Source organism: Trachemys scripta, chromosome 9, assembly GCF_013100865.1.
Source record: "Trachemys scripta elegans isolate TJP31775 chromosome 9, CAS_Tse_1.0, whole genome shotgun sequence".
In the NCBI taxonomy this organism is placed as follows: domain Eukaryota; kingdom Metazoa; phylum Chordata; order Testudines; family Emydidae; genus Trachemys; species Trachemys scripta.
This window is the reverse complement of record NC_048306.1, coordinates 77584725-77608625: the sequence shown is the minus strand read 5'-3', so window position 1 is coordinate 77608625 and position 23901 is coordinate 77584725. Positions and strand designations below refer to the sequence as shown.

Sequence of the window (23901 nt, the reverse complement as noted above, 5' to 3'; positions counted from 1 at the left end):
CCCGCGTCCCGATATTTGTCTTGGGTGATCTGGTCACCCTAGTCATCAGCAAGTGATCCATTTCTAGCCATAGCTGACACAGAAACATCACATCTCCTGGGAACAGAAAATATGGTTAAGGTGATATTACAAACTGTCAGAATACTGATATCAGTATTGTTTTGCAGCAGATAAATCTACAGGGAATTTAGATCTCAACCACAACTTCCTAGACCCATACCTAGATTAACACACTCAAGGGCTATATTTATTCATCTAAAAACTGGCTGACTGGCTGGTTATCTTCCGATCCTCTTAACAATATTCCTAACTGCACTTAGACTCTCATTGTGCAACACAGGCTGGACACCTACTTCAAGAGTTTGTAATTCATGGTTTCCCTCATTGAATCTTTACACTTACCATTAAAATCAACTGGAAGTCTAGTGTCAACATCACAGACATTTTCTACATGAAAGCGGATGTATACATTTTTAATCACAAATAGTAAAATATATGTTCTTTCCATCAGCAATTTGTTTGTCTTTAATAAATAAATGGTGCCAGATTCTGTTGTTACTCTAGGTACAACTCCACACATATATGTGCAAAGTAGCTGTATTAGAGTCAATGGTATTACTCTGGCATTATACTAACGTAACTTTGGTCATAATGTGACTCATTTATGTCTTAATGTATCTTATTTTAAAATGATCTAGGTTATATATTGCAGAAAACAAACAGCCAAGAAACACACTATTTTATTGTAATAAAAATAGCTAATTTTACTCTGTCATTTAAATCACAGCAATCACTTTATTACAACTTAGTAAATTCATTCACCAAAATAACACAAAAAAGTGACTTCCAAATGTCTAATGCAACTGTTATATATTAATCCTTCATTCTTCATTGTACATAATAAAATTAATAGAAAATAAATAAATGACATACTTTTTTTCCTAACTAAACAAAAATCGTTATACTGCCTGTTTGTATTTACCATCAGAAAATTGTCCTTCAGGAATACTAAAAATTGCATACCGGTGTTTTATGGTGCTAATCAAGCATAGCATTGTTATAAGATTTCTGTACAGGAATTCTAAACAGTCTATAAACTATTATAGGATTCCTTGTAATTCACAATAGCCTTTTATTCTATATATAATATTTGAAATCACTGGAGCAAATAGTTTTTTAATAGAGACTGGTATTTACTTTATAGCTAAAAGTTTTTAACAGAATGGCATTTACAGTCCTACCAGCTCAAAAGTATTGGTTCCTTCTGGATTTATATACAAGAATCTAGAGGGTCCTATTGAATTGCATACTATGGACGTTTTGTGAAATAGACCGTGCTACTTATGTCAATGAGTAACATCTCCAATTTTCCAGGTGGCAGCAACATACAGAAATAGAAATATTTAAGAAACTCTCTTTGCTTCACCACACCTTAAAAAAATATAGCTCATGATGGTGCTGCCCAAAACTTACCGAATGCCTTAAATAAAGATAAAATTTGCAACTGCTAACATTTTTTATTTTTTGGACTCCCCCCCCCCCCCCCCCTTCCAGTTTTCAAGGTATTTTCTATATTAAGCCCAGGGAAATAAAAAGAAATATTGCAAATGATGAGGTGACCATGTCTTTTACACTTAGGTAAAACTGGCAAATTTTTCTGTCCCACTACTGTATTTGAACTATGGAGGAAAAGGCTGCAGAGCGTTCACAAGAATTTCTGGTTGTACTACAGCGTGTGCCTGGGAAGCCTGTGAAAGCAACTTATACTTTTAAAACGCTTATCTACTCTCGAATTATTTTTCCAAAATTTTCCCCATAGTTGCTAACACCTGCGCAACTCCACCAGTGCATTAAACCTGAGTACAGAGGAGTGCATGGGAAGTGAACGAATGGAGTTTCTCTCTCTTTGGCTGTCAAACACCAAGGAATCACTTGCAAATAGTGCTATGTATCATCATCATTTACTATTTGTGTTGCAGTAGCACTTCAGGACCCCAAAAGAGCGATACAGGCCCCATTGTGCTAGCCACCCTATAAGCACATAACAAAAAGACAGTCCCTGCCATACAGAGCTTTCAGTCTAATGGAGACAAGAGACATATGGGGAAAGCACAAGGTAACAAGAGGATTATGAACAGTGTGCTAAGCAGCTGTCTCAGCATACCAGCTTTCTAATCATTGTTGAGGTTTTTGTAGGCATCTCAGCAGAGGAGAGCTTTAAGAAGGGACTGAAGGAGGACAATGAAATAGTTTTATGGATATTTACAGGGAGCTCCTTTCATGCAGCATAAGACAAAGCAGATAGGGACTTGCTGGAATTTGACAAATGGGCAATCAAGACAGGCATCTTTGGCAGAGTGGAGGCAGAAGTCGACATCATGATAGCATATGAGATTATATATAGCATGGGGATAGGCCAAAAGGGCCTTAAAAGTGAAGACAAGTAGTTTATGTTTGACAGCGTACACGGTTTATAAAATTCAACAAAATCAAGCTCTGGGAAATGCTGGTCCTTCTATATTTGGTTCACACACTGGGCAGTAATTGTCTACCAATATCCTGTATATAAACACTGAGCCAAGATAGATAACTCAGATTGACAGGTTATATAACGTGGTGATCTATTGTGGGTGAGCTTGCAGCTCTGCTAACAGGGTTCCACCTGCTCTATGGATAAACAGAAGACAGGTGTCTGCAGGTCTGTCCAGTCAGCACTTTTCATAAGCGTTAAATTCACGTATGGAGAAAAGTGTAACACATTCTTGAGACATGGAAATTTGATATATTTAGTTGTTTCAGCAAACTAAACAACTTGCTGACCTAGTTTTGCAAGGAATCTACCACAGTTAAGTGGAGTCTGTCCTCCCCACCCGCAACATATGAATAATCCGATGAGAGAAGCCCTTATTCTCAGGGAAACAAAATTCTTCAGCAAATTTTCCTCACAAATGGATCCTATATATTACCACCATCAATAAATTGGTGATGAAATTGCAACTTATGCTGGGAAAACAATAGAATTTACCCATCAACTTTCTTAGGACTTCAGGGTTGAGTTGGCTTATTTTATTTGCTTTTGTATTTATGTATTTATTGTGTATATTGTACATCAGGAGCTGCTGTTCATCCATTATTCTGGCCAATGATGAACACATCCACAGTCCCGTGCACGAATGACAAACGTACCATTTTACAAAGGCAGATTGGCAAGAACATATTTCCTAGAAAAAAGTACTATTCCCTAGGAGCACAAAGCCAATAAAAAAAAAGCATGGCTTGAGGCTCAACTGTATATTTGTTGGTGCCAAGGATTTACTTACAGGAAAGATGAAGTTTTTGTTCCAAGAATGTCCAAGAAGCAGATTTTGAAAGATTTTAAAACACAATCAGCAGTAAGGGCTCGATGTGAAAGGGCAGGGCAACAAATCACGCAAGTTCTATATATGAATTTTTCGTAACAGGGATCTGGAAGCCAATTTTATTTTAAAAACTGTTCTTTAGCTCTGATTAAGCCATCAGCTTTAGGAGGGACCTGCAGCAATTTCCAGGAAACTAGGTTCAAGTCAGAGAGAGTCCTGTGGCACCTTTAAGACCAACAGATGTATTGGAGCATAAGCTTTCGTAGGTTCAAGTCGTGCACCTCCCATATACTTACATAGAATATAAGTGTGGTTTTGTGTATAACATTTGTTCATTGCTCTCTATGTAATATGTTAGTAAGTGAAACACCAGAAATTTTTAGTGTGTGTTTGCGGGGGGGGGGGGGGGGAAGGAGGGTTGAGAGAGAGAGAAATACTCCCCCATGTGAGAGAATTGCTCCCCCAGGAGATTATGGAATTATTAAATGTAATTAACAACGTCATTAAACAGCAGAAACAGAGCAAATTTGGTTTACCCAGTCTGGCAGTATATTGGATCATGCAGAATGAATGTGCATTTTTTTTTTCAGATTCTCACATTGAGGGAATTTAGAAACAGTCTAAGGTTATATGCTTTTTAAAAATTATATGTGGCGCCAAGAACAATAAAAAGTCTGTTGTATTCTCCTAAAATACACTGTAATATTGACAATACCAGTATGAAGATTCATAGGAGCCTTCTATTTCAAATTCAGTCTCAGGGTTACAGGAAAGGCATAAACGATGTTAGAAGCTGAACTGCAACTTACCACATTTGCACAACAAAATGACTAACGTGTGGGAGGGTCCTAGAGCTCAGGCTCTAGCCCAAGCCTGAATGTCTACGCCACAATGAAACACCCCCTTAGCCAGAGTCAGCTGGCATGGGCCAGTGGTGGAATTTTAATTGCAGTGCAAGCATAGTGTCCATGAGATCTTCATCACCTGTTGAAGTTTTACGCAACACCCAGTTTGATAAGATAAGTGACACGTAACTGAGATCAGAATAGGGCCGTAGGGATTTGTAATCTCTGATGATACTTTCATTTCTGTAGTGCTTTACAAAACTTATTCAATTCTACACATGCGGTCTTTTAAAACAGGGCCTGATCCTACTTACATACATTGAAAATATCAGTACACTCATTAAACAGATTAACAGAGGGAAGTTAAAGGACATTAAGCGGTAGAAGCCCAGCCAATGATTTCATGAGATTTGCAGTAAAATTAAAAAGGACACACAGACAAAGCAGTTGGTTTGGCAAATAAAGTTTAAAGAATAAATGGCCCTGGTGGAACAGGACTTAGAGTACATGGACCTGCTCTGTGGCAGTAAACTGAGATCAAAATAACCTCAGATGGCTCATAGGCTACATGCAATTAACTATAATACAAGCTGAAAGAAAAGCCTCCCTCTCCATATTTTGGGGTTTGAACAAACCTGTTGGAAAGGTCTTGTTTGGGCTTGCTGCCTGAGTAGCCGCTGTTGCTGCTGCTGCTGCAGGAGTTTCATCTGGAGCAGCTGCTGCTGAGACGTAATTGCATGTATGGAGGGTGGTTGCATCATGGTGCCAGAACGCCTCTGTAGCATGTTAGATAAGGCTTGTTTTGTGTTTGTTGGAACAAAAGAGCCTGTAGGATCCAATCTGGAACCTAAAAAACATAAAATATAAATGTTTTCCCTGTTTTTTAAAGCAAAAGGGTTGACAGATTACTGTTAATCTGCCTATTCTACTGCATATCAAATACAAATAACTTATGGTAAGAGATCTGTCTCTTTAAAGGCAGAGAATTGGATTGAGATTAACATTCCCAGCCAGAACAATTAACAGGCAAGCACGATTTACAAAAAAAGAGCAGAGCACCTTTAAAATAGAGCTTTACTGGAAGTCTATCCATTTTTCTAGGTTCTAATAATGGAGCTGGTGCCCAAAACTGTAATATCTGAGTGCCTCAGATGTGAAGGTGAGAGAGGAGACAATTACTGTGTCCAAACACGTTCAAAATAACTGTTCAAATTACAAAAGTTTGACACCGGAAAAATGGAAACTAAAGTGCTTGCCCAAAGCAATCAATACAATCCTGAATGGATTTGGGAAACATACAAAGGTCATTTAATAAGAGACCATCAGAACCTTTTGAGGAGCACATCGGTGGAAATACCTTTCTAGGAAATGTTTCAGAGGGGCAGATCACAGTAAACGGTCCTAAATTCTTGGCCCTTATGATGGTGTGCTTGCCCCACACTTGCCTGGAATAGGTCAATGTAGGCGAGGTGGGTGGGGTTGCAAGTGCTTTGGAGGATAGGATTAAATTCAAAATGATCTGGACAAACTGGAGAAATGGACAGAATGAAATTCAATACAGACAAATCTAAAGTACTCAACTTAGGAAGGAACAATCAGTTGCACATAGAAAATCGGAAATGACTGCCTAGGAATGAGTACCGTGGAAAGGGATCTGGGAGTCTCAGTGGCCCGCAAGCTAAATATGAGTTAACAATGTTGCAAAAAAAGCAAACATCATTCTGGGCTGCATTAGCAGGAGTGCTGTAAGCAAGACAACTCTTCTGCTCTACTCCTTGCTGATTAGGCCTCAACTGGACTATTGAGTCCGGTTCTAAGCACCACATTTCAGGAAAGATGTGGACAAATTGGAGAAAGTCCATAGAAAAGCAATAAAAATGATTAAAGGTCTAGAAAACATGACCTCTGAGGGAAGATTGAAAAAAAAAAAAAGGGGGGGGGGGTTGTTTAGTCTAGAGAAGAGAAGACTGAGGGGGGACATGATAACCTTTTATCTACTTGAAAACTGTTGTTACAAGAAAAGAGGTATATTGTTCTCGTTAACATCTGAGGATAGGAAAAGATGCAATGGGTTTAAATTGCAACAAAGGTGGTTTAGGGTGAACATTAGGAAAAACTTCCCGACTGTCAGGGTAGTGAAGCATTGGAATAAATTGCCTATGGAACTGTGGAATCTCCATCACTGGAGATTTTTAAGAACAGGTTAGACAAACACCTGTCAGGGATGGTCTAGATAACACTTTGTCTGGCCATGAGTGCAGAGGACTGGACTAGATGACCTCCTGAAGTCCCTTCCAGTCCTATGAGTCTATGATTAACTTATTAGGCTGCAAGCTGGGGATATTTACATTGAGATGAGAGCCCTAATTAAGGAAAGCTCCTCTGTGGAGGAACAGGAGGGGGTTCTATAAAACCAGGGAGCTGGTAGCAGAATGAGGGCTGCAGTCAGTCTTTCTGAGATATGGGAGAGAAAGGGATTTGGACCAAAAAGGAAGCAGACCTGGAAATAAGAGTTTAGCTAGGGTGGAGAATGTGAGCCTGGGATAGGAAAAGTAGGAAGTAGTCCAAGAGAAAGGCAGGAAGGTTTGGGATAGTACAGGCCTTGGCTGCCAGAGAGAGGCCCCTGGACTGGAACCCAGAGTAGCGGGTGGGCCTGGGTTCCTCTACCAGCCTCTGCTTCTCATTGGGTAGTGATCTTGAAGACTATCTGGGATTGTTCGTCCCAGTCACTGAGGAAGTGACTTAGCCATGGCAGTGGATTTAAGGACTGCCTGGGATGCCAGGGAGGATTTGATAGAATTCTGGAAGTGGAGGACCATTATGACGTGGCCAGAAGGTTAAGCCACCAACATGAGGCACTACAGCTCCTGTGGAGCCAGAGAGCGACTGCAGAGCTACAGAGCGAGATGATGAGTTGGCAAACAGTGAGACAAGGGCATCAGGGTGAAAGAGCTAATCCCCAGAATGGCCAGGAGGGGGACCCCATGAGTAGCAAACACTGTGACAGCACGATTGTAATACAAATGGATAACAATACATGTATAATTGAGGACCACCCCAGAGAAACAAGGACGACGACTCAAGTCCTCCAATCCCAGAGGAAGGTTCTGAAGCATGCCATTCTGTCAAAGGGACAGGGAGAAAGAGAATGCTCTCTGGAGAAATGTAAAATATTGATTATTCCCTGTAACAACCTAAATAGTTTAGCCTGCACCTTGTACCTATTTAGATTAGCATGTGCAGAGTTTAAGCCTTACTTATGTTACGCAAACTTTTTCTTTTATTTTATATTATTTTTCCTAGTCCTATTATTAATAAATCTTGTTTTACTGAAATCCAGATGATTTTAGAATGGTCAGGAATTTCATGCAGATGGTCACAAAGAGGTAAAACAACTTTCAGCTTCTAAGAGGTGGCAGTTACGAAAGAGTGTCTGAAATCTACCCAGCTTTGGAATCTTGGTCAAAAAGGCATGGTCTAAGATGTGCTGCTTTCCTCTGGTCCACGAGATACACAGAAGATACCCAAGTTTAAGGGTCAAAGTGACAAGAGCCTACATATCATACCTGTACTATCAAAATTATGTCGTTTATGATCACTGCAAATAGAATGGCACAGAAAAATGCCTATTTGAATTATCAGGGAGATTTAGGCACAGCGGTTTATATCCCTTCTTTTTTACTCCTTGCAAATGTCCATTTTCCGAGAGGCTCCATTCCCTAAATGGTTATTGTAGATGGTCAATTTGCCACAGTGTGGAGTCTGTGTGTATGAATTAGTTCTGTACCAAAGGTTCAGCCTCGTTGTTCTCTGTGGTTTATAGCTAAGATTGTTTGTCCTCCTCCATGCTAGGCTCAGCAACACTGGTTTTAGCAACATCGGGACCCCTAGTGGGTACAGTTTTGGGTTTTGGCATTGTTGGGACCCCTAACTGGTACTGTGTGAAACCTTATAATGGGTTGAGTTAAAACCCCACTGAAATTGGTAGGTGTAAACTCCCCTTCAATTACCATAACTGTAAGCATAAGCCCCACCTAAGACAAAAGGTGTGTGACAACCCATCCAGGAGCTTTTGGTTGAGTATTCTTTTGGCTAGATGCATTGGGGGGAGGGGAGAGAGATCACATAGAAACTGAGGACAGACAAGAACAGATAGAGTCAGACAGGCTCAAGGAGCATTTGAAAGCATAGTGGCTGACCCTGGAAGAGGTTTTGGGGATCAGGGGTGCAGGCTAAAAGAGTGATCTTGGTGCTGCAAGCAAAAGAATCTGTTTCCCGTTATTTGATTCCTTCTGCATACAGAGACACAGGACTGTGTACATTCTTTGTAAATAAACAAAATAAAAGAAAATACCAGACTCCATTTCTACTTCCAATTGGAACAACCTACTAAACCTTGACTTTTGGCTAGCCGCTCAGGCCAAAACAGGTAAGAGGAGGGTAAGACATCATACAGGGAGAAATGACTTCATGCAAATGGAAGAAAGGGAGAGAAATACACATATAAAAGTTATGAGATTGCTTGTTTTGCATGGTATTATATCCGTTCCATCTCCCTTCCTCCTTTTTCCACCTCTCTCTCCAAATTTCTCAACCAAAATCTAATTAGAAGGACTCTCTGTTGCTTTCTAATTAGAAAGTTTATAAATAAAAGGCCAAGAAATCTCCATAACTGTAATGCAGTAACACTAGCAGCTCTCAAGTCACACTTGCTCCAGCATTCCAGCCTCCTGACTGAGGTGGGTACAGCTGGATTGTGCCAATAGGGATAGTCTAGCAGTTTGAGATCACAGGACTGCAAGCCATGAGCTCCTGAAGACTAAAAGTGGTCTATGAATGCTAACTCCTGGCACTGACGATGATAAAGCGATGTACTATACAACACATATTTTATCCTGAAAAATAAATAAAAAATTATCCATGACAGTTCATAAACAGAAAGTGAGTAATTTTACGACAATCTGCAAAAGAATAAGTCCATTCCACTCTGACATAATAGAGGCCAAATATCTCTTATTCTCTGTGTGCTGCCTGACATAAAATTAATGTGTGTTTATTATGAAGGAAAACTGACTTCATTTGCAGCTAACTTCATCTCCTTAATTTTTACAATTATCATCTAAGATTTTCTGGACATTTTTTACCTAGTATAAATAACATCTACTTATATTTGAATCATCAGAAAAAATATTTTATGTTTATATATTTGTAACCAAACTGACACAATTTTTATGTTGTATAATTTTCCTTCATGATGGGTAGCTATTTTTATAGCATCTAAAGATTTGCTGTATTTCCCCTTAGAGTATGCAAAATATTTTCATTGGACATGGACATGAAATGAAAAACAAAATAATTTATACGAACACACACGGCAAGCAAATGCTAAAGATGCGTGTTATCCCATGGCACTTATGTGCCACTTATAACGGACATTGATCAATTTATAACAAACCAAAAATCAGGATTGGACTAGTTTCAAAATATACAACATGACTCAAAGTAACAAGGCAAATACCATTACATTTTTTAAAATTATATTTTCTTATATCTCCCACGTTAAACTATTTATCAGCATTCTGCCAGAATTCGTCTAACACAGCTCAGTGACCTATTTGTGCCCAGTGACAAAACACAAATGTAATACATTAGTGAAGATGATCCTCAAAGTTTTTTAGTTGAGAAAGTAAAGCCTTTGTATTAAGTGAACTAAAGGATTAAAACTCAAGGCTTCAGCAGTCGCATCATGTTTTGGGGAAAAAACTAAAGTAAAAATAAGATATTGCTGTTATTTCAAGAAGTAACATTCTTATTATACAACAAATAACATCTCCATTTACTTCCAAAGCCTACACATACCTGGTGGAAGGGGCTGGTTCTGAACAAAGAAACTAGGCTGTTGTGGTTGTCCCATAATGTTATAACCCCACAAGGCAGACTGGGGATGATGCATCATTTGCGAGGAAATTGGTGAATAGTTGGGAGGCACTCTGTATAAGTTGTTCTGTGGATATTCCTTGAACAAACCATAAAAAGGAATGTTACTGACATTCATACCCTACTAACTCATAAATAATGCCAGTTTTCCTACTAAATTATTTAAGGATTGGAGACTGTTCCCATTGTAGTTTACTATGCTGTAAAAAATAGACTGAGTCACAAACTATTCACAGGTAATTAAAAATGACAGCTTCTCTTAAATGCTCCATAATGTTTCATCTTATAAACAAGCATCTTCTGCATGCTGTAGTTGGCTGTAGCACATCAATACAATTGATAGTGTATCAACAGATAACATGGGGAATTTAAAGTGAAACATCACAAAAGGCAAAAAAAACCCAACCTACATTAAAGTTACCACTATTATATCTGTATATATAACACATTCACAAGCTAGTCTTAAAGCTTACATAATACCACTACATCTGGACTATAGTATTAAAACACTGTTATTGTATAAAAAAAGGTTTCAGAAATTGTGGATTTGCCATTCAATCATGAAGTACAAGTTTTGGCCTTAGGTGAAAAAAAGATCATATAAAATAGGACCGCAGCCATGAACACCAGAGTTACAAACTGACCAATCAACCACACACCTCATTTGGAACCAGAAGTATGCAATCAGACAGTACACAGTACAGTACTGTGTTAAACGTAAACTATTAGAAAAAGGGAAAGTTTAAAAAAAGATTTGACAAGGTAAGGAAACTGTTTCTGTGCTTGATTAATTTAAATTAAGATGGTTAAAAGCAGCATTTTTCTTCTGCATGGTAACATTTCAAAGCTGTATTAAATTAATATTCTAAACTTTTGAAAGAACAACAATGTTTTGTTCAGAGTTATGAATAACCTCTATTCTTTAGGTGTACGTAACTCTGAGGTTCTACTGTAGAAGGGTTAAGTTTGCCACATTAGAGGTTTTCTATACTGTGCATGTGCATTGGGCCTTAGTGTTTATGTGAGTCTCAGACAGCAACACCCTCCAACCACATACACAAAACACAACATAAAACAGGAAAATTTGGTAACAAATTGCAACAAACAGCATGGAAAGTTAAAATGGCATCCATGTATTAGATTCTAGTGACCTATTTCAAGTTGTCCATGTTCCTTTAATATGAACTAGGCCTCAACCAAAGCCCAAGTTCCAAACACACACTGATATTGGGAAGTTTAGAAATGTATCCAAAATATAACTCAGGTGCTTCTCTAATGAAGCAAGGGGAAAAAAAAATAACCATGTGTGGGTATGCCTGAATAATTCAGATCCAGTCTACAGTAGAACCTCAAAGATACAAACATCAGAGTTACATACTTACCGGTCAATCGGACACCATGTGGACCCACAAGTAATCAATCAGGCCGCAGCAGAGACAAAACAAGACAACAATCCCTCCTCCCCCCCCCCAAAAAAAATACTGTACTGCCTCAGGGGCTCAGGGCTTCAGCCACGGGGGAGTGGGAGGGAAAGGCAAGAGGAGCTGCAGCTGCAGGGTGGGGGAGGTCAGGCTCCAAATGGCTTCTGACCCTTGGGAGCACAGGGGCCCAGGGCTCCAGCCCTGAGGCTCCATTCTTGGCTTCAGCCCTGCAGGGGATGCCGGGGGCTCAGGGCTCTAGCTACAGGGGGAATGCCAGTTTTAGCTGAAACTGAGAGCAGAGCCGTGGGGAGCCCTGAACCTTGGCAACTGTTCCCCCACCCCCACCCCGGGGTGGAAGCCAGGAACGGAGGCTACCCCCCATGAGGCTAAAACCCAGAGTGGAGCCGCGGGGCTGAAGCCCCAAGCCCCAGGTTCCCCCCAGGTCTAAAGCCCTGAGCCCTGGTGCTCCCGCATGCCAGAAGCCCTGAGCCCCCTGCCCAGAGCCCTGCCATCCTGACTGTCAGAAGCCCCGACACCTCCCGCCCCCAGCCCAGAGTCCTGACCTCGCCTATCTTGTGGCTGCAGCAAACCACCCTATGGCTGAAGTCCATAAGTCTTATTCAGGGTTATGAACATTTCAGAGAGTTATGAACAACCTCCATTCCTGAGGTGCCCATAACTCTGAGGTGCTACTGTAGTATGTTTCTGTAGATTTCATATTAATTTTCAAGTATTATTAATTCACAGTGCATTCCTATACATCAATACTTTAGGCAGGCTTGTCTGGTAACATTTTGTCTTATTGCTTAATTTTTTTTTACCATTTACTCTCTTCTTAGCACTTGATCTTGCAAGTTGCTGAGCAACTTCTGTAGATAGTGAAGACAATCACACGTTCTAGCAAAAAGCCTTTAACTACCTGGTTACTTGTTTAATGCTGTACATTTAGTCACTTACATCTGCTCTTGAGTTTGATTTTGTCTTTCTTTTCCTGCCTTTTGTTTTCTTCTCTTCGTCTGTGGTAGGCTTTCCCTGATCTGACAGCTCTGCTGATTTCCTTTCTGGTTCCTGAGAAACGGGTGTAGTAGGCTCTTCCTCTTCCTCCTCTGGAGGAAGTGATAAGGGCTCGAGGTAGTAGCTTCGTGGCTTGGGCTTGGGATGTGTGTGGTATAGGAGAAGATGCTGCTGCTCCTCATACTTTATCACTTTCCTATCAACACGAACTGTACCAAACCAAGCCCAGGAGAGTGGGGCAGGATTTTTATGACCCTCAAATAAATCCCAAGAGGACACTTTCTGTTTTGTTGATACTTGAAGACCCTGTTTCGAAATACAAAGTACAACAGCATTCTTAAAATGATATCTTAACAACAAAATAATGTGAATTACCTGAATTTGTACTATGGTTAAAACCACTATATGGATATTTTTTTCCCTCAACACAAAAACTATCATTTACATGTTTGTATGGGGATTCAACTAGCATCCAAGGCTGGCACTTGTTAGAATGAATCAAGCTACATTTTTAGTTTTGTATGTTAATAGCGGTACAGAATTTTTTGAAAATGTGCTTATTTCCCAATAAATTTCTTACGTTTCATCTATCATGCAACAGATTATCTGCACTGATTTCCAAGGAAGCTACCTTTTAAATAACAAAAATTATTAATCGCCAGATTAAGACATAGGACCAAAACACTCATTAAGTACATATATTTAAAATATGTAAAAAGTATGTAAATGTACATGAAGCTAGACAGCTTTCTGAGGACTACTCATCCAAGGAAACTGGTCTGCACTGTTCGTTTATGAAATGTCTGGAATAAGAAATGTGTTTCCAACATACCAGTTTCACATAATAGCACTGAGATAACTCAAGCTGCCCACTCCAGCCCAAAAAGACCCTCCTTGAAAGGAGAAATAAATGTGTATGATTTAACTTGCTTTATAGAGCAGCACTTCCCAAACGTTGAGAAGCAGAGACCACTCTCTCCCTTCAGGGAAACTAAATCAATCAATCCTTTACCTCTCTACCAAATCCCTTCAATGATTTTTAAAGGTATACCCATCTTTAGTTATATGTCTGATGTGCCTTGTGGCTAGACCTTGGTGAGAGCACACTTCACTTTTTGGGAAAGGCTGTTAGTGAGGATAGATGATTGTGTCTCAGTGGGGCAACAGTTTTTCTCAGAGCTACTCTGCTAGTCACCTCCAAGGTATACATTATTTCCGTTTGGTAACATGCATATTAGATGACAGTCAAGACCCTAGATTGTAAAATGAAGCAATACAAATTTCAAAACTAAATAGCTTAGTAATTGAACCTGAATCACAAACTCTGGGGCTTTTTTTTGTAGGAGTTCATAGTAACCTTTCATTCAATTTTAATTTGTGTGGGTTTTGTACAGCCAGTTTTATAAATGAATTAAATCAAAAATGAAGTGAAACAATCAAAACTGCTGAATTTTGCTTGGTGGTTACACAAGACTATGTAAAAACCATAGCATCTTCCATTGCTTACACATAAAACCAAATCTATCCAAGCTTCTCAAAACATTTGCAAATATCAGTGAGCTGTTCCTTGAGGACGGACTGAGTTTTCATTGGCAATGAAATCTAGAAAGTGTCACCCACTGAGTATGAATTTTCATACAACTCAAATAAAAATGTATGTTATCTCTGTTGACATTAAAGCGTACCTGTACCAGTGAAAGGTAAATTATCTTGAAAAAGATTTTTCTAAAAGGTATTGTTCTATGAGGTTGAGAATTATCGATCTACCAAGAACATCCATTTCTCCTCTCAACTTGGTAACATTATGACCATTTTTAGAGTGATTAGGTATAGAAAGACCAGCTGTTTCTGTTTTTTAAGGAAGGTACATTAAAACAGAAGTACAGTACTTCCATAAGTTTCAGATACAGTCAGAGACTGTAAAAAATTATATCAAACTGTTTATTTGACTTTCATATGCATGAGAAAGTCATAATAGAACTGAGATGTTAAGGTAAACATTTACTCTTGCCTGTTTCTTATCTATGGAGTCAAATCCTGCAATTTTGTTTCCTTTGGTGTCAATCAAAGATCCCATTGGCTCACAGGTGATAATGTCACACGTCTGTTTTGGCAAAGGTAGCAACTGGCGAACTTTGTCAATACTTTCCGAACACTTGTCTCCTAGCTCTTTCTAACAAAAAAGAGAAGTTAAAATGTTACAATGCTTTCACAATTCAAAGACAGCAAGTTCCCAGATAAATCACTTCCTTGTACTTTTACTAAATATAATCAAGTGTTTTAGCTTGGCCTTTGTTGCACCTATAAATTGCCTTGTGCACTTCCTTTTTATTTGAACAGAACACTGAAGAGATAAACAGGATTTAAGTGAAATGCTGATTTAAAAGTCTCAAACATGGCTAAAAGTATGATGATACTCCTTCAGGGTATTGCTAGGGCACTTGTTGCTAAAATCTCTTTTCCTTTCAACCGCCCTGACAATAAAACTGATAATATTAAAAGATGGGCCTAAAATGTGATTTAACAGGAGTGCAGTTAAAATCAGAGGTCCAAAACTTACTTTCAACTTTTTCACTAAATTCATGTATGCCCTTTTGTTCTCTTCAGACCCCCCTTGGGATGCATTTGATAGGTCAGAGGCTAAAGTTCCATTGATGAGAACACCCAGCATATCAAGCACAGTTGTGAATAATTCACTAAGAGGTAAAGAGACAAGTATTATGTTGCATCTTGAAGAGCAATATTGACACATCTTGTTAACTCAACATTTAAAATTCTATTATGTTTATAGTAACATGATTGTCAATACATCTCAGAAATAGATTATGGCAAAGACTACAGACCCTTATTTAGGCATATGGGACCAGATTTTTCAAGCATATTGTGCATACATATGAACTCCAGGGAGCTTGTACAATCCCTGTACACATACAGGTGCATGGTCAAATATGTGCACACAAATATTTGCAAATTGGAGCCACTGTAGATTGTAACATCACATAAATTGCTGGCATAAATGGTCATTAGAAAAAATAGGACTTGATTCAGGAAAGCACTTAAGCACATGCTTAAATACATCCCTATTCAGAACAGTATTTAAGGAGGTAGTTTATTTTAAATTCTTGCTTAAGTGCTGTCCCTCTTAGGAGTGCTTCCCCAAATCAGGGCTGTAACTACAATAAGCTACAATAAACACCTAAATATGACTATCTGGATTTTCATTCAAAGCATTATAGATATTAATGAATTATTGAATTATAATAAGAGTAACATACTTGTTGGTTTGCATATCGACAGTTCCTGAAGTAATTATCTGAAGCAGCAGAAGTGCCCAGTCTGTAGTCCACTGTGTGCTTCTCTGCACAGTGTCAAACATTCCACCCACCTACAGGCAAAACAAGAGAACAGAGAGAACTCAAATAATATGTTTATATCTTTGAATATTTATTAGTTACACTATGTATGATGATGGCTTTTTTCTCTACTAAATAATTTATACATTAACTTGCTAAATTCTTTGGCAAAAAGACTTGATTCTCTCTGACTCAACACAACAACACTGCACAAAAGTGCTGAAAAATGAAAGATCAGCAATATCAAATTTAACGCTCGATCCAACATCCACTGAGGTCAATGGAAAGATTCTCACTGATTTCAAAGAGTGTTGAATCATATCCCTAAAGGGTATCACTTTTCTTTGTCCAAAATTAGACTAAAAATAGTTAATGTTGCTGCTGTTGAAAGATCTGAAGGATATTATTGAGCACACGTTTGATCGATAACACTGGTTCATAGTTAGATTGGAATGGCTGAAACTAGTCTGATGCCTTTTCCATGGGAAGCACATGTTCCTCACACCCCAGTTGCTGAAGAGCTGGGACTCCATAGCCAATGCCCTGTCAATAAATCTCATCAAGATTAGATTGGAGGGAGGATCGTTGTTAACTTCTGGTCTGAAGCCACATACTAGGAAGATACTTAATTAAATCTTTATTTGTTGCTTCTCTCACTATAGACACTATTTAGTCTTCCTCAGTAAAGTCTAAAGCTTTAAAGATCACTGTTTCCACACTGGCTTTTCCGTACAATTAATGTTCTTATTATTTGCAGACTAACAGTCCTAAATCCCAATCATGCACCCACTGAAGTCCACATTACTTGTGACATTGACTTAAATAGGAGACTGACTGGACCTGTAGGTTGTAGAGGCGCCCAGCATTGCACCTTCTTTCTTGGCTAAAACCTGCTGCCTGATTATACCCAGCTGTTCTGTTTTATTTTGGGGCTTCCCCATTTTGTATTTACATGCTGCTTCCAAGCATTGGCTATTCTGCTGTGCTCAGCATTTATTGGGAGTTATATTAAAATAAAGAACATGCTCTTAGGCCAAGTCTCATTAACTTTTACATAGCAGTTGGCGGTCTAGGTAGAAACTGTCAAAGCTGACTTTGGAATTTAGCCATGCAGCTGTCACATGTGGCTGAATCTTCTAATTATGGTTGAGATTTTCTGAGCTTGTGACAAGTCCGTGTTTCCAAAAAAAATGTCTGTTTTATATCAAAATATAGTGACCAAATAGGTAATGACTATGGCTTTCAGCTTTCAAAAAAATGTAGCACATCTGTGACATTCTCCAATGATATTGCAGGGAAGGGAAACAAGGAAAAGAGGGAAGAAAGGACAAGAGAAAAAAAAAGTTTAATCTGCTAGGGACTTTGCTATTGTTATTTGATTTTAAGTAGAAAGTGCTAAGATGCCATGGTGATGGGCAGCAATACAAAACCCAATAGACAGGCAGTCAGACTTTGTTACTCTCCATCTCTCTTGCATCTTACCATCAACTGCAAACTAATTTCTGTCAATGGCTATTTTCAAATTTAGATATATAAATATGAAGGGAAATATATTCATGCATCTTTCTTACCAAATTAAGACGTAGTTGTAAGGCTTCATGCATCATCTGCCTAGCTTTAACATCATCCTGGTATCGTTCTTCCCTCCAGTTACTTAGGATCTAAGAACAACAGCCATTTGAATAAAAGTAGGTTTTTCCCATTTAACTGTTAAATATTTCTACCCATCACTTCTTGATACCATCTTCTTATTTACAAAGAACTATGGAACAATTTTCTCACTTTTAATCTTCATGTCTTTATTGAACTTGGGCTTGATAATAGATGTGATACTTATTTGTTAGCTTTGACTGTGAGGCTATATCTTACTACACTTCCTTCAAAGAGAAAATAAGCAGTTTTGTCATCCAGTCTGTTAAAAGTATAATTTCCCCCAAACATCATAGCACCATGGGCTAGACACATGGAACTCAGACAGCCGCTGCTGCTCCTCCATTCTGTCCTAATGGACACCACAGATCAACAAAGACAGGATTGCATGGAAGAGGGTGCAAGTCAGAGCTTAGATGGATTTAGGTGAGAACCTATACAAATAGTTTTAAAAAGAGAGGAGGGCCAGGGAGCAGTAGCAGAAATGGAGAAAAGCAGCATCAAGGAATGGATCAAATGAGGATGGGGAGCAAAGCCAGGGACTGGATCTGAATATGGGGGAAGGTTGCTATTATTAATTTGTATTGCGGTAGCTTCTAGAGACTGAAAACAGGGGTTTGAGGACTCCATTGTACCAGACACTGTCCACGCACTGATAAAAAGACAGTCTCACCTCCATGAGCTTACAATATTGAGGGCTAGTGTGGGAATCTGGTGGGAGCAGAGGAACTGGTGTAGAAGTGGCAGGGAGGGTGTATGTGCGTGTGTGTAAGTTACCTGAAAAAATGTTGCAGGGTTGCTTTGCTTTGGGGAATGGGATAATTTGGGGATACTATTTTTTTTGGTAATAATTTATCTATTTCTAATTATGCATTTACTCAAGAAAGAGACCTTTTTTCCAGAAAAATCTAAGTTTTTATTATTTTATAAACTCAGGAGACATGAAGCACTGGGAGGGATTTCCCTGTCATGAAAACAATCTACCATTGCTTCTCAGAAAAGGTCTGAAATCAGACCCTGGATTACTTACATTTTTGTTCTATTATTTTTAGAAACACTCTAAGAAAGTTATTGGTCAGTGCAAAGGGGAAAATTATTTTTAAATTGCTATTAAAGGAACATTTACTCATTCTTATGAGCGGATAAACTAAAGTACTCTTCATCTTTGATTCTTCTTTCATTTGATGATTCATTTCTGAAAATCAGGGTGTTGAACCTTTAGAACTTTCCCAGGTTTGCATGATCCGATACACATAAAACTGATGGCACAAATATCAAATGGAGGGTGCTCAGTATTATGTGTTTGTTTTACCTGATTAACTTGATTTTGCAGTGATGTTAGAAGCCCTTCCCGTTGCTCATCCTGTCCCTTAAGGCAAGTAAGTACCAAAGAAAGGAAAGGTTGCTGACTCAAAAGAGACATGCTTTAAAAGAGGCAAAACACATAAGATTCAATTAGTAAGGTTATTTTGATACTTCCCGTCTCCATTCCCTTCCTTCCCTATAATTTTCCCCTAAACGAAAATGCTGCTCAGATCTATCTTGGTTTCTGTTTTAGTAAGTTACAGCCTCACAAGCCAGAAATTAAACGAAGTGTAAAGCAGACAGTGTATCAAAGTGGGCCAATCCAAGCATAAAGGGACAAATCCTGAAGTCTTTACTTGGAACCTACATTTGTGGTGCTGAACCCCTCAACTCCTGGTTCAGTCAATAGGAGATGAAGAGGCACAGCACCTTGCAGGAGACACTCAAGCCTTACTCTGGAAAACATGAGCCATTTTTAATCCATGTTAACTAACCCGTGTTAAAATTCGCATGAACACACAGCAGGTGTAGTTTTAATCCATGTTAGCTGGGCAAGATAAACCCCAGACTCCTCCTGAAAGTTTATCTCATTCTGATAAAATGGGTTAAAATTACACTGGCCTTGTCCTCACTAGGATTTTAACAGGTATATTTTAACTAAAGCTAACTACCCAGTGTTAAAATCCTAGTGAAGACAAGGCAGTTGGAGTTTTAATCCATGTTAGCGGGTCCTGGTAAATTGTTCAGGGATTTTAACAAAGGTTAGTTAACATGAATGAAAAATATAACTTTTTCCTAGTGAAGACACAGCTGCAATAAAACTACCATTAAAGGGTATAGGTACTGTGTTAGAGTAAGAATGTCAAGACCCAGTCCAATGGGATATATATTAAGATATATTCCAACAGAAATTGACATAAATTTGGAAAGGAGGGAAAAAAAAGTAAAAACAAACTTCCGCAGAGGCCTTTGCATTCATATAAATTCAATACATGCAATTATTTTACCAGTGTTTTAAGCTACGTCTGCACTATGATCTAGGGATGCGATTCTCCTGCTTGGGTATACATTAGGGTTCCCAACTTTGGTTGGACATATTCCTGGAGATTTCAGCAGATGACATAATCTTTAATGAAAGATAAATATTACATTCCTGGACACTTCAGGACAATCATAGAATATCAGGGTTGGAAAGGACCTCAGAAGGTCATCTAGGTCTAACTCCCTGCTCAGAGCAGGACCAATCCCCAGACGGTTTTTTGCCCCAGATCCCTAAATGGCCCCCTCAAGGATTGAACTCACAACCCTGGGTTTAGCAGGCCAATGCTCAAACCACTAAGCTACTGCTCCCCACTGAAGGGTTGGTAACCCTAGTACATATACATGTTAGCTCTCATCAAGCTATCATGAGTATAAATAGCAGTATAGCCATGGTTGCAAGGCTATAGGCAACGGAGTACATAGTACATAGCCACCAGTTTCAGGTAGCTTTGCTATTTATACTCGTGCTAGCTCAATGACACCTAGAGAGAGTATACATATAACAAGCAGAGGAATCACACCCCTACCTCATAATGTAGGCATAGCTTTAGCTGGGTAACACTCACTGAAAGTTCTGTACACCATTATATAGTGTAAAAAGCAACAGAGAGTTGTTCTGACGAAGTGGGTATTCACCCACGAAAGCTTATGCTCCAATACATCTGTTAGTCTTAAAGGTGCCACAGGACTCTCTGTTGCTTTTTACAGATCCAGACTAACACGGCTACCCCTCTGATACTTGGCATTATATAGTGGTGTACTTAAATGTACATATTCATTTCAACATCTATGTACAACTGTTCAACAGCTGTATTTGGCATTTTTGCTCTTATAATTCAGAGGTAGCTAGAAGGGTCAGAAAAACTCCAAAGCTATAAAAAAAAATGCAGAAAATCTTTTCTATTGAAAGCATAAGTCAAAGTGTGATTTTGGCCAGAGTAGTGGCCCTAAGGATGGCACTGTAGCAACCCCTATTTATTCTCTCAATAACTTCCATAACACATTTGCTCAGCAGACAAGTCAAACATGGATTGTTATAATTGCTACTGTTGCCATTCAATCTGATCTGAAAAATCAAACTGCATCCTCCAACTCTTACATCACCATCACCACCGCAAATGATGATAAAAATTTTCCAATTAGGAGCTTATCTGACAATGATGATGATGTATAACTAAGGCAAAATAGAATTTAACACTCTCCCATAGTGGTACAGGCTGTGCCATGCAAGCACCAGTAAAAGCTCGTCTTTTTATCAAGTAAGTGTAATGCCAACAGACCCCGATCGTCGGCGGGCAGGATCAAACCAGGGACCTCAGTGCATGAGCCTCTACTGCTTGAGCTAAAATCCAACTGGTTGTTAGCTAAGGCTGTAGAACAGACTCATGAATCTCTCTCTCTCTCACACAGTGGTCTCGGTGGCACTAGAGGGGACAGAACACCACACCCAGATGGTGTGTGGGTTACATAAGCAGATATGTCTCAGACAGTATGCCTTCACTAAAGCATTGCAGGTGTAATTTCCACCTTGGATAGACATATCCACACTTGCTGTGATTGAGCTAGTGTGCTAAAAAGAGAAGCGAATCCACACTGGCATAAGTGGCAGGAGAGTCTAGCCACTCAAGTATGATCCCATCTGAAAACAAAAGGTAATACTTGGGTGGCTAGCCCCTCCCGCTGCCACGGATATACTTCTATTTTTAGTGCACTAGTGTGGGTATGTCTACCCAAGCTGGAAATTACACCTTCCAGCTTTGGTGCAGACATACTCAAAGGCACACAGAAAGAGTAGATATGATAAGACTATGGCTACATCTTCACTACGGGGGGGGGGGGCGGTTTTAGAAAAGCAAATTCAGCTACGCAAATAGCGTAGCTGAATTCGACGTATCGCAGCCGACTTACCCTGCTGTAGGGACGGCGGCAAAATCGACCTCTGCGGCTTCCCGTCGACGGCGCTTACTCCCACCTCCGCTGGTGGAGTAAGAGCGTCGATTCGGGGATCGATTGTTGCGTCCCAACGGGACACGACAAATCGATCTCCAAGAGGTCGATTTCTACCCGCCAATTCAGGCGGGTAGTGTAGACCCAGACTGAGATAGCTTTCTCTTGAGTGCCTCTGGTTCCGTGCACAGGGATATCTAGGCAGAAGAAACTTCTAAGTCTTAATATGTGGATGAGAGGATCATATCAAAGGAGGCATTTACATTTTCTTTGCACTAGGAAACTTTTATGGGAAGAAAGTACTTAGACAGATTTGACTGGTTCCATCTTAACCAAAGTGGAATCTTGCTACTGAAACAGCAAATTGGCAACTGTTGGGAGATTATTTAAACTAGGAGCTCAGTAAAAACAAATAGGTGCACCTCTACCCCGATATAACGCAACCCGATATAACATGAATTCGGATATAACGCGGTAAAGCAGCACTCCGGGAGGAGGGGGGGGAGCTGCGCACTCTGGTGGATCAAAGCAAGTTCGACATAATTCAGTTTCACCTATAACGCGGTAAGATTTTCTGGCTCCCAAGGACAGCGTTATATTGAGGTAAAGGTGTACTGAGGAGTACTCAAGTTAGTCAAAAAAATATGCTAAGGATGTCAATAACCTAAAGGTATCTTTGTATCCAATAAAGGGTAGGGCAGAAATTATAGCTGCATTGGAGAAGGAACCAGCTTGAGATCAGAGAGGTAAGTTTAAAAAAAAAAGTGTGTGTCAAGGACAAAGGAATTAAATAATATATGGACATGGCAAATAAAATGAAACCAAACCTACATGTCTTTATACCAACCAGTATGCCTGGCAATGAAGATGACCTTGAAATAATAGGCATCTCTGAAATATGTTGCAATGACAAAATAAAATATACTATAAATTATACAGGAAGGATAGGGTAGGTTGCAGAGGTGGGGGAATAGCACTATATCAAAATTATTCCCATAGAATCTAATGAGAACCATACAGTAGGGTCCATATGGATAAAAATGCTAAGCAATAAGAATACAGATGTTTTGGTAAGGTCATACTACTGACCTCTTGATCAGGAAAAGTATGCTAAGCGCACAATGCTGAGGGAAATGAAAAAGATAACAAAATAGAATGATGTTGCAATAATGGGTGACTTCAACTGCCTGCATATTTGAATAATTAAATATCACAAGTTTTAGAGAATTTGGCACCTTAAACAACTGCTTCTTGGAACAACCACACAAAAGGAGAGGTTGTTAAGTATTTAAGTTAAAGGATGTAATTAATAGCAGTATTCAGGTAATTCCTATAGTAACTCTAATGATATACAAGGGAGTAGTGCAGGTCTGGGCACAAGATTATCAATTTTTCTTAGGCAAAATTGTCAAGTTTCAGAGAGCCACCTGTGAGGGGTAAATTTAGGTATGACACTGCCAAGATGCAACATTTTCACAGTAATTAAGACTGACATCTTAATGGTAACAAAAATACCCTGTGCTGGAGGGAGGCAAGAGAGGGCAGTTGTGATTTGGGGGTATTAAATATGTATCCATTTCACATCCCTTGACCGATGAGATTTGCAACAGCAAAAAGACACACCTCTGCTTTCAACATGCCTTCTGAAATTGCATACAAACATTTTCAAAGGTTGTACCTTTTTTGCTTCTGTCTATCTCTCTCCTTCTTTGAGGACGATCCCAAATGCTGACCTTTCTCCAGCTCTTCTCCAGCTGCTTTCAGGACCCTACCCTGAACTGAGGTAGGCAGTTTTGCAATCAAGGGAGCCACCAACCATACGCCTCGACGTTCAGAAGAGCTAAAAGCAGAATCACAAACTTATTTCATCCAAAATCTCAATCTACTCTTCACATCACTCTCAGTCATTGTAACCAATGCAATGAGACAGATGATATAGTTTTTCTGGGATAGCTAGCATTTGCCGAGCAGCCACAAATGCTACATTCCAAAAATTCTGGGATAACACCAATGTTTACTGTTGAACAAA

At 39.3% G+C, this 23901-nt stretch overlaps 1 protein-coding gene across 1 annotated transcript in view; it reads right to left on the bottom strand.

The window, feature by feature from the left end:
* The window catches only part of MED12L (mediator complex subunit 12L), a 317383-nt gene that overhangs the window by 33326 nt on the left and 260156 nt on the right, over nucleotides 1-23901 (bottom strand). Inside the window, exons 30-38 of the mRNA XM_034780703.1 lie at nucleotides 23551-23712; nucleotides 18892-19003; nucleotides 17501-17590; nucleotides 15852-15961; nucleotides 15137-15272; nucleotides 14588-14749; nucleotides 12520-12882; nucleotides 10064-10220; nucleotides 4840-5051 (exon numbers count right to left, since the gene is read on the bottom strand). Of these exons, the coding sequence (XP_034636594.1) occupies nucleotides 4840-5051; nucleotides 10064-10220; nucleotides 12520-12882; nucleotides 14588-14749; nucleotides 15137-15272; nucleotides 15852-15961; nucleotides 17501-17590; nucleotides 18892-19003; nucleotides 23551-23712 (1504 nt within the window). The remainder of the gene's footprint in view (nucleotides 1-4839; nucleotides 5052-10063; nucleotides 10221-12519; nucleotides 12883-14587; nucleotides 14750-15136; nucleotides 15273-15851; nucleotides 15962-17500; nucleotides 17591-18891; nucleotides 19004-23550; nucleotides 23713-23901) is intronic.